Consider the following 11,169-nt stretch of genomic DNA (forward strand, 5'->3'; position numbering starts at 1 on the left):
GGGGGGTGGGTGGAGCGCAAAAAAAGTGAAGAAAGAAATGAAAGTGTAGCTGTTGTTTCTCTTCTAAGGTGTCCTTCCTTATTTGTTTGTCTACCACTTTAATGATTTTATTATTATTTTTTTATCCTAATCTTTTTTATTTTACAAGAATACCCATAAATTGTTTCTTGTGGTAGATTAAAAAAGGACAAAGGTCAAAACATAAATCAGTTAAAAAAAAAGATGTATTTAAAGCAGGTGCTGGCTTTAATGACACCCACCCACCAGGCACTCGCCTAGGCAGCACTTCATTGAAATTCGTCGCTTGAGGCTAATAAAGATGTTGTGGCCTCACTCACCTATAGCGCTTAAGCTAGCGCCTGAGCACCCTTTGATAACACTGGTATGGTATGATAAGTTGAAATCAATAACCAATACAAGAACACCAACTCTCAATCAATTGTTAATTTGCAAGACTACAGTTGGGTGCTTCTTAAAATTCTTACGCTAAGGTTATCTATCTTCCAAAAGGAATAAAATCAAATAGTAAAGTTTTAAAAAGAAAAAGGAAAGGAAACATGCTATACACCAAGCAAAAAATAAAAGAGGCAACTGTGGTGGAAAAGAAGTAACAAAGTACCAAGGATATCTGCATGTTCTTGGATGTAGAGGGAGTTCTTTGAGAGGCCACCACATGCAAGTAATGTATCAATCTGTGAAGAGAGATACGAAAGCAAACAAAATGAGGGTTATGAAAATAACAATGTGGCAAATAGTCACCATATCAATGACTAAGAACACTCAAGCAGTACCTGCCAAACAGAACAAATCTCCTGATAGATATTGGTCAGATATATTCAAATTAAGCTTCTAATTTAAACAGCTACTAACTGATTGCTTATCTGAACATTATTGGTCAAAGTTACTGCTTCTGCTCTACATCAGACTTTATCAGTTGTCTTCACATACTTGTTTGAGAGTAGCATAGTTTGTTAGCTAAGTGTTAAGAAGTGCACAATTGCATCTCATAGAAAAAATTAATTAAAATACAAATAATTGCTTAATTTTCAATGTCGCATAGCAATGCAATTCAAAACCATTTATTCTAGCATAAGCACGTGTTTACTACTCCTAGTGGTTTGGGACATGATGAGAGTTGCTATATAGCCAGGTGATCATTTTTTCTAATGGTGATTTAACTACTATTTGACAACCATCCAGTCACCTTCACCTCTAGGCTTGAACATGTGGAAAACTTGATAGCAACTACTAAGGGCATCTTCAATGGAGTTTATATCTAACATGAACACAATGTTTTCAGATGGAGTGAAAATTCAATATGAAGTCATTGATCTTCTAACAAGGATTATAAACAACAAAATAGCTATGAAATTGAACTACAATAAATTAGTGCATAAAGCATGACATTCTTACTTTATGACCATGAGCGTTGCAGTGCTCCACAATGTGACGTGTACCATATGCAATACCCTGTACGGTAGCAAGGTATAAAAGAGCCAACTGTCTCTCACTTGTTTCTAGAGTCAGGCCAAAAACAATTCCTTTGGATTTTGGATCTGCAATGGGAGACCTGTTCCATCACAAACTAAATGTAATAAGTTCATAGCAGACATCTCAGCACTAAACACAGAAAAAGCCACATCACCATTAGTTACCTATTGCCATGAAAATCAGGAAGGACATGTATATGTTCAGTCAAAGCAGCAAGGAATGGAGACTTCAGTTCATCTATCATTGTCTTGATTGTATTGCTCAGTAGTTCAAACATGGATATTTCTGAAATATAGAAAATGAGAAGTAGAGAACCAAGCCGATTCTAATGTAGAAAGCATCAGCCATGACCAAGTTAAGATGCACATGCTTCAGACTAAGTTAACTATATTCTTACTTAAAGAAGCAGCACGATTTGCAAGTCTGGGAGAAGCAGCATGATTTTCAATTAAATAATCTAATAATGCACCAGTAGCACTCTGTCCACCCTCTGTAAGCCAGTACTCAGGTATCATCGCTACACAAATAGAAAAATAAAAAGACCAGAAATTAAAGTTCATGGCAACACTTCATTGGGGCAGAAAGTAAAAGTACAGCTCCTGATACTGACACCAGATCCTGGATATAATACATTCCTAAAACCATACCACCAAAAAGCATTTCGATAATTGGAACACAACAGAAGATTCAAAAATACATCACTTAAAAATATCAAAAGCTAAAATTTCAATAAATAAAAATTTAAGTAATAAATTAATGAAGGGTTAGAGCATCCTTAGATGTCTAACTAGGAATTCATTATACGAACAAGCACACATGTAGAGAATATAAACAAGAAAAAGAATTAGGTGTACAAGTTTGAACTAAGCAATCCAAAACCAGCTCTAAATTCACAGACCTCAAACTAAATGCCAGAAAACTAAATACTGGTGAGGATGTTTTTGGATTTTTACCTGACCAAAACGGTCCCCAGACCCCAGGAATAAACAGCTTGTTTCGGGACACAGCCATATGACAAGTAGAAGTACCGCAGATTAATGCCATACGATGGCATATAGCTTCATTATCATTCTCTGAACACGTTATTTTTTCAGAAAGTAAACATATTACGTTGTTATATGACATGAAAAAAACGAGGAGTTTTTGTTCATTTTTAAATGTCATCAATACCTTTAGCTTCAGAACCTAACTCTGGGACACTTTCCATTATCCCCACACCACCAGCATGAGCATCTATCAGTGAAGTCCCCACAGGTGTTCCTGCCACAAGACCCAGTTCCTGAAAAAGTAGGTCACTGTTTAGAACGGAAAAGTAGCCTTCACTTTGGAGTCAAGAATACATAAGTCAGGCCTTCAAAGCCCAGAAGAAAGAAGTATTAACGCCCAGATAAAAGAGATGGTCTTAAAATCTTGTATTTGTATTTGCTTCGTCAAAAGACCTCAAGGGAAGACCATTTGAAATCAATATGAATTCTTCAACACAAAAGTTTCTTGCCTGTGCAGCTGTAGGAGTTAAACCAGAACCCAAAGGATGACCAGGGAAAGCTACACTTCGTCCTGTGTAAATTACAAAAGTCACTCGCACTGAACAAGAGCTCCAAGTACCAGCAAATACAATTCTATACTTTTAAAATGATAAGAAGCTATGAGTTGCTCATCACTTTCAGGTTGAAAGGTATTTTTTTCAGATATAACAAAAACTTCAGTAGTCCACCACAAAAGAAGAAGACAGTGCAAATCTTGAATACCAAGATTAGTCATAAGTCTGTTTTCATTTCTCAATAAACTTAGAGGAATTAGATATGTACTAAGGTTTCCAATAAGTTGAAAATCCAAACTCTAATAACAACAGAAATGTAAGCTTAGATATTAATCTGAAAAGGGTGGCAAATCATATCAGCTGAAAAGCAATTGTCCTGTTGTCCATCCCTTAAATTTTATTTCCAGATATCATAAAATAAAATGAGGTGCCAGTCCAGCATCATGAGAACGTAAGGCATATTTATAATCTACATTACTGGAAGAAAAGGATGCATAGAACTCCTAGAAGCATACCAATTTTAGCATGATGCCCGTCAACAAGATCACCTAAGCCAATCTCTTCCCAAAAATCATCATCCCATCCACAAGTTTCCATGTTGCGGGAATCTTTCCCATTCAACTGCTGCATGTGTGCATGACCAAGATAAGTCCATTTGCATACTGTTGTGCACAGACTCCGAGTATCATCTCCCGTTGCTCTTAAGGGGAAAAAAAGGGGAGGAAAGGAAAACAGTGAAATCAGCAAAAGCTCTAGACAGCAAGAGCAAATTTGACTCGACTATGAGAATATACCTAGACATGAAGAAGCCCGCAAGATAAGGAAATCACCTGTATGACAACCAATCACTCAAGTCCATCCATCTAAACACCATCGACCAAGATTCTGGCAAATTTTCTTTCACCCATAAAAGCTGCAAATATAGTCTTCATTAAACATAACTGACTAGAATATTTAAAAACATGTATCCATTCTGTTCAAATTTTACCACATCATTCTCGAAAAAAAAGTAATCACTTGCTCCCTAAGCCCAAAACTACATAGTAATGCAGGTGGCAATTATTTGAACTTCGAATTGATGAATATATATGTTGTGCAAACAAATTAATGTACAGAAAGCATATTTTAGGATTGAGCAAGGGAATTAATGCATTCCCAATTACCTTTGGTGGCTCCATTTCAGGAGAAAGAGCTCCACCACAATATTGCAATACTGGTGAGTTAGAAGAATTGATCTTTTCAGCTTGTTTAACAGCTCTATGATCCATCCATACTATAACATTCCGTCTTGAATCACCACTCCAGGAAACTGTAACAGGGCTTCCATCAGCATCGACCGCAACTGTCAAATCAAACCACTTTGTCAAATAAGAAGTAACATTTCTACACCCACATCATCAATCAAAACAAAAATCCACAATAAAACAAAAGGTATCTTCCAGTAACATTTTTCAAAAACTCTACAAACCAAGAGAACAAGTAGCCGCGAATCCCATCCCTGTCACTTCATCCCCTGCAACATTTGCAAGGGAGCACGCAGATTTCACGGCGGCACATATGGCATGCCAAATATCTGTCGAAGATTGCTGGAAAAAAAAGAACACACAACAATTCCCAATCAATTATATACAAAGAGAAAAGAAGGGAAAACCGGCAATAGAAGAATTTCAAGGTTTTTCTTTTTTTTGTAATTACCTCGACACAGTCACCTTCTTTCCATATTTGTATTGGGCTACTAGCAGACCCCAGAAGTTTTCCACTGTCATCAAACAGGCCTGCAACAACATTTCAATATATCCAGCCCTTCAATTCAAGATGCATACATGGAAAATACAGAGAGAAGAGGGGTGTAAATAACCAGCGCGGGCGCTGCCGGTGCCGACGTCGACGCCAAGGAAGATGGAGCGGCGTGGAGTGGTGGTTGCGGCGGCGGTTGACATTTCGACTGAGGAAGGAGAGGAGCGGGAGACAGGAGAGGTATGTTGTTTTTCTTTACGTGAGGACAGTATAGGAGTATTATCTAACCACGGCCTTCTTAAACCAGACATACCTCAAATCTGTTGCAATTACTAGGATTTCTTTTCCATATTATGGCTTTCATCAAAATCGAATCTGCTTTTCTACCTTTCTCATCTGTTTTAACATTTTTTATTCCTTGAAACCTCCGTTTGTCAGTTTTAATTTTAAAATGATTGATTAATTTAGTTAAATTGTAGTTAGTTTACCACTTGGATGATTGAGAGGCAATTTGGAACGAGTTCATAACTGTGTTTTCAAGAATTTTAATTTTTTAAAAAATACCATAACTGTGTTTTCAAGAATTTTAATTTAAAAAAAAAAACAATTATTTTTATATATAATATTTAATTGTTATGGTGGTTGATATTAAAAATATGTTTTTAAAAATAAAAAATTATTATTTTAAAACCTCTAAACAAGATTTAGCAAATGAATTAATTAGTAATGTAATTAAGTAATTGGTAACTAGGCACACCGGTCCAATATTTCTATTTTATCTTTATGAAATCAAGAGGTATGAAACTTTACTTACAATGAGGTGGTATATTAAGGTTTAAATTTACATTTGTTCTTATTTTGAATTTTTTGCTGATAATAGATCATCTGTTTCCTAATTTAATCCAGAAATAACTTGAAAACTCCTTTTCTACTTGTTTTATACTGACATTGAACCTTCACATATACTTTTTCAAAAAAAAAAATTTATATAACGCTAAAGAACATTTTTAATTTAATACTTACATTAATTAAGATTTTTTTTTAACATGTGATTTTGAAACAAAGTATTTAAAAAGTATAATAGCAGTTATTTTTTAAAATATTTTTTATTTAAAATATATTAAAATAATATTTTATTATTATTTTTTAAAAATTATTTTTGATATCAACACATTAAAATATTAAAAAATATTAATTTAAAATAAATAAAAATAATTTTAAAACATAAAAACAACTAAGTTTAATATTAATATAAAAAATATTATTGCTACCGGATGTAAACCTAAAAGGTCTTCTCTATACTTTTTATATGCAACAAATACTTTTCAAAAGGTATCTAAAATTACATAAATTATCATTTTGCATACTTCATATGTGTACATAGCATATACATTTAATAAACAATTTTAAATATTCTATCATATTTTATAATTTTAATACCCTTGATAATTCGGATATATTTCTGCTTATAATAACAAGCCAATTTAATTTTCATCAATTAACTTCAAAAGAAAGTCATAAAACCATGATGAGTTAAGAGAGAATAATATTAACTTGAAGGATGTCAACAAGAAGAATCTTTTCAGGAAAAAAAAATACAAACAAGGTCACGTAAATCATGGCACCACTCATCTCTCTCTCTCTCTCTCTCTCTCTCTATATATATATATATATATATATATTCTCTGTGTGTGTGGATGATCTGGGTGGCGAAATTTATGAAGGCTGCGCCGTTGTATAATTCTTGCTGTGTGTGTACTTAGCAGTTTGGTTCATATGGTGTGCGGTGAAATCGGGAAAAAATTCATACGGAAATTGAGCTTTTTAAAGGATGCAAAACCGAATCAAGAAGTGTGAGCTAGATTTAAACTTAATATCCTAAAATAATAAATTCTTCATGAAATGAAAAAAAAAATTCAATGTAATAGTCCATATAGATATTAGAAAAATAGTGTTTCGGGAGAAAATATATTAAATTTTAAAATATATAAAATATACTAATAATCCAAAATATTTATAGATCTTAATTATAACAGTTTATCTTATAAGTTCTTCCAAAATTTATTAATGAAAACATCTTCCATTCAATTATTAATGAAATATTTGGTAGAAGCTAGTGATATTTTAGCTAAAAGTAATGAGGAGATATTTGACTGCTATTGAATGACTAGAAAAAATTGGCACGAGTCCTATATAAAAACGTGTGATTGTAGAAAATATATCAGAGAATATATTACTTAATTATAAAAATATTGGGTGAGATGGACGGTTTCCGTCTCCAAAACTGAAAAAATATTTAGGTCCGTGTAATGGATAGTGGGGTGGTGAAAAAGGAAAGGAACAAAACAGGGAAAGAGAATGTTTGAAAAAGTGGCGGCGAGGAGGAGAAAATAGGTATCGCTGCTAGGCCGAGGTCCAAACAACATGGTGGTGGTGACCGTGCCTTGCATGGCACATGCAAAAGCCCCACTCGTTTGCGGCTGACATTCCAGCCATGGATGGCTGGGACGGATGGATGGCATTGCTGACCATTTTTGGCTAACATTTTTAGCCGTTTATGGCAAGAGATTTTTAAAGGGTGGTTTCCTGTTCTCAAATTTCCTTGGAAAAAGGAAATCCATGTTTAATATTCTTCCAAGGTCTTCTTTGAATTTTCTTTGGGGAAACACAGTAATCAAGCAGTTTGAAGCCAGGACTCGTGTCTTTAATGGGAAAGAAACGATGCTCCTGTTGTAGTTGTTGAAGATATTTACTTAAAACATTGTAAATGAATATATTGGAGGGCAAAGAGTTATTATTTTAAGATAGGTTTGAGGTTGGAGATATTAAAATAATATATTTTTTTATTTTTTTAAAAATAATTTTTGATATAAAAACATCAAAACGATTTAAAAATATAAAAAAATAATTTAAAAAAATATTAAAATTTAAGGTAATGTGATTTTAACCATTGTCCCAAACAGATTCCAATATAAATATTAATATGATCAATAATAAATTGTAATTAAGAAAATTAATTGTAATTCAGAAAATTAATTTCAAGTAACTCTTATTTTACATAATATCTAATATAAAAAACAAAATTTTCTTGGTTTTTATTCATTTAGAAGGAGAATAGTTAAAATTAAATCTAAATAACAACCATTTTTTAAAAAGAAGAGATGTGTCTACATAGAATGAGATTTGAGCTTTAAGTCATACTTGATTTAGTTTGAATTTTAGCTTACTTTAAAATAATTTGTTAAATTATAAAAGAATTAATTTTTACTGCAAACTTATTTTTTGTGCTTGGAATTGGCTTTGCTCATAAAAAATTATTTTTTCCTATCTCATTAGTTTATTCAATCCATGAATTAAAATTTTTTCAATTCGTTTTCTTCTTCTTCTTTAATCTAAATAGTTATTTGATATTTTGGAGAAAAATGAACAAAGGGTAGGCAGTAGATGAAGAAGATTGATTTACTGTAATAATTCTAAAATTCAAACCTGAGCACAACAATCCAATTTGTACAGGATGCTCTCTACATAGAGAAGTAATTAAATATTGTTTTTTCATGATTTTTTTTATGAATACAAGATTTCTTATTTATATAGATTACTTTGTTTCTGATTTGTCATAACTATAATTTTCTTAAATGAGAAATATATCATAATTATAATTTTCTTTTATGAAAAGTAGTTGTTGGTTTTGATTTCTTATTGATTTATCTTTGATCTACCATAGCTATGATTTCCATGTATGGTTGATTACCATTCTAAATAGTAAACGTTAAAGAGGTTAATCAAGATTGGTTGCCGACGAGGATGAAGATCCTATATTGTTGTTGTTGCTGCTGCTATAGAGGTGTCATATGATTGTTAATACTCTCCTCCAAACGTTGCTGAGGTTAAAGGCAAAGTTTGTGCTGAAAATAAAAGAGAGTAGCTTTGAACACTGGCTTAGTAAACAGATCAACGATTTGATTCGAAGTGAGAATATGATGTGTAATAAGTTTCCTAAGAGCTATCTATTCGCATACAAAATGATAATCAATTTCAATATGTTTCTTGCAGGCATGGAATACAAGATTGATCATCATATGTAGCGCATTAAGATTATCACAATAGAGCATGGGTGGAGATATCAATGGAATATGTAAATCATGAAGGATGTAGGTCAACCAGGTAAGTTATGCGCCTATATTGGTCATCGCACGATATTCAGCTTCAGTGCTAAAGCGTAAAATGATATGTTGTTTCTTGGCATACCAGGAGAGGAGATTGCATTTAAGGAAGACATAATAGTCAATGGTAGAATGTCGTGTAGCATGATAACCAGCTCAATTAGCATCTGAAAAAGCAAAGAAATGAAGATTAGTATTAGAAGTGCAAACCATTATTAATAATGTCTTTGACATATCGTAAGATATGACGTGCCATTGTTAAATGAACAATTATAGGAGTATGAATGAATTAAGAGACATAGTTAACACTAAATAAGAGGTTTGATCGAGTGAGTGTAAGGTACTATAGAAAGCCACCAAACCCTTGGAAGAAACTGACATCATCTAGAATAGGAGCATTTGACGAAACTTTAGTTTGTGCTTCATGTTGTTACCCATTTTTAAGCCATCTCCTGCTCTCTTTATCCTTCCCCACTGCTACCAAAATTGTCAGGATTCTTAGGCTAATTAGGATTCTTTATAATGATAAATTCATTCCTCTTTTACATGGGCTATAAGGTTGAAATAAATTCCTTGAAAGTGGCACTAGAAAAACCTAGTTCTACTACTGCCGTAATTTTTTTGTTTTGTTCCAACTTAGACCCTGATTCTGACTTAGGTTCGTACAATATCTGACCATCCCAACTATATTCTATCACTCATGACATGTTGAAGAATGGACCTACACCTTGATTGGGTCCTAGGGCTCATTGTTCTTATAGCAGGCTCTTAGTCGAGGATGCTTAGCATTGTCGGTTTCCTGAATTTAGATCGGGAGACCCCCTTTTGACCAACCAGATTGTGGCCTAATTCTGTCATATTTCGCCTTGAATCCCCATGAAAGCCATAGTACTGGATGCATAGATAAATTTGGGCTTTCGAATCAATGGATTTTGATATCAGAAGCTTAAGCTCTACACGTTTAAATATCTGACGTGAAAATAGAGAATTCTACTGCAAGCAGGATTCTAACCCAATTTTTGCACCGAAAAAAATTCTACTACCATCATGATTTTTCTGGTTCATTCTTAGGATACTCCCACTCATATCGAGATGCTCGGCTTTTGTCAGTTTTAAAATTAGATCAAGAGACCCTTCTTGACCGACGAGATCGCGACCGGATTCTATACTAAAAAATGATTATATCTCGTCCTAAATCCCTATCAAAGTTGTAATCCTATACGAATAGATGAATTTTAGCTTTCGAATCGATCAATTTCGATATCAGAAGCTCAAGCTCTGCACGTTTAAATATCTGACGTGAAAATAGAGAATTCTGCCCAAGCAGGATTCTAACCCAAGTTTTTGCACAAAAAGATTCTACTACCATCATGATTTTTCTGGTTCATTCTTAGGATACTCCCACTCATATCGGGATGCTCGGCTTTTGTCAGTTTTAAAATTAGATCAAGAGACCCTTCTTGACTGACGAGATCGCGGCCTGATTCTATCCTATAAAATGATTATATCTTGCCCTAAATCCCTATCAAAGTTTTAATCCTACACGCATAGATGAATTTTGGTTTTTGAATTTCTCGATTCCGATATCAGAAGCTCAAGCTCTACATGTTTCAATCTCTGACGTGAAAATAGAGAATTCTGCCACAAGCAGGATTTTGACCCAAGTTTACGGGACTGATTCGAAGGATTTTTTCTGGACCCAGGACTGAATCAAAAAGTGTTAAAATGAGGGATTTAATTGAAGAAGGATATGGAAAGCTGGGGAGGGGGCCTGGATCATCATAAATGGAAGGATTTTTACCACACCGAATAAGGAAAATAAGACTTTGCAGCTGCACCCTACATCTGATTTCTTTCCCTTTTTCTCTTCTGTTTTCCTTTCTCATCACCTCTGATTATTGGAGCTAAAGACCACGTTTTTGTTGCCTCATTTCAAAGGAAGCAGCTGGCCCTATAGAAGAAAAGAAAAGAGCTACACCATCCTCCAAAACTGGAAAGAAATCAGACGTAAAACACCACCATAAAATCAGAATATTGGAGTTTCCTTTTGTGTTTTTTTTACTGCAAATCAGGAGGGATTTGCGTCCTAAGATTAATGCATTGAATCCTTCCTAAATAGATATATGTTAGACTATATATACGCCCCTCTAATGACCTAAGGCGGTAGTGAGAGAGAGAGATCAAAAAACGGCAAAAAAAAATAAGAAAAGAGTGCAGAAGGGAGAGGAACGAAAGCAA

General features: G+C 33.8%; 1 protein-coding gene across 2 annotated transcripts in view; it reads right to left on the reverse strand.

Annotated features, from left to right (window-relative positions):
* Positions 1-5,186, reverse strand: part of LOC105121290 (FGGY family of carbohydrate kinase) — a 6,537-nt gene extending 1,351 nt beyond the window's left edge. The window contains exons 1-13 of one of the 2 annotated variants that reach the window (XM_011019884.1): positions 4,890-5,185; positions 4,727-4,806; positions 4,500-4,617; positions 4,195-4,373; positions 3,862-3,944; positions 3,547-3,731; positions 2,987-3,048; positions 2,662-2,770; positions 2,445-2,564; positions 1,889-2,008; positions 1,656-1,776; positions 1,414-1,570; positions 620-692 (exon numbers count right to left, since the gene is read on the reverse strand). In XM_011019884.1, the coding sequence (XP_011018186.1) occupies positions 620-692; positions 1,414-1,570; positions 1,656-1,776; positions 1,889-2,008; positions 2,445-2,564; positions 2,662-2,770; positions 2,987-3,048; positions 3,547-3,731; positions 3,862-3,944; positions 4,195-4,373; positions 4,500-4,617; positions 4,727-4,806; positions 4,890-5,079 (1,597 nt within the window). In that variant the 5' untranslated portion in view covers positions 5,080-5,185. Of the gene's footprint in view, positions 1-619; positions 693-1,413; positions 1,571-1,655; positions 1,777-1,888; positions 2,009-2,444; positions 2,565-2,661; positions 2,771-2,986; positions 3,049-3,546; positions 3,732-3,861; positions 3,945-4,194; positions 4,374-4,499; positions 4,618-4,726; positions 4,807-4,889 lie in introns of both variants that reach the window. The other variant, XM_011019885.1, reaches the window with a different exon arrangement.
* Between the last annotated feature and the right edge of the window lie 5,983 nt (positions 5,187-11,169).

Source organism: Populus euphratica, unplaced genomic scaffold, assembly GCF_000495115.2.
Source record: "Populus euphratica unplaced genomic scaffold, PopEup_1.0 scaffold31.1, whole genome shotgun sequence".
Taxonomy (NCBI): Eukaryota; Viridiplantae; Streptophyta; class Magnoliopsida; order Malpighiales; family Salicaceae; genus Populus; species Populus euphratica.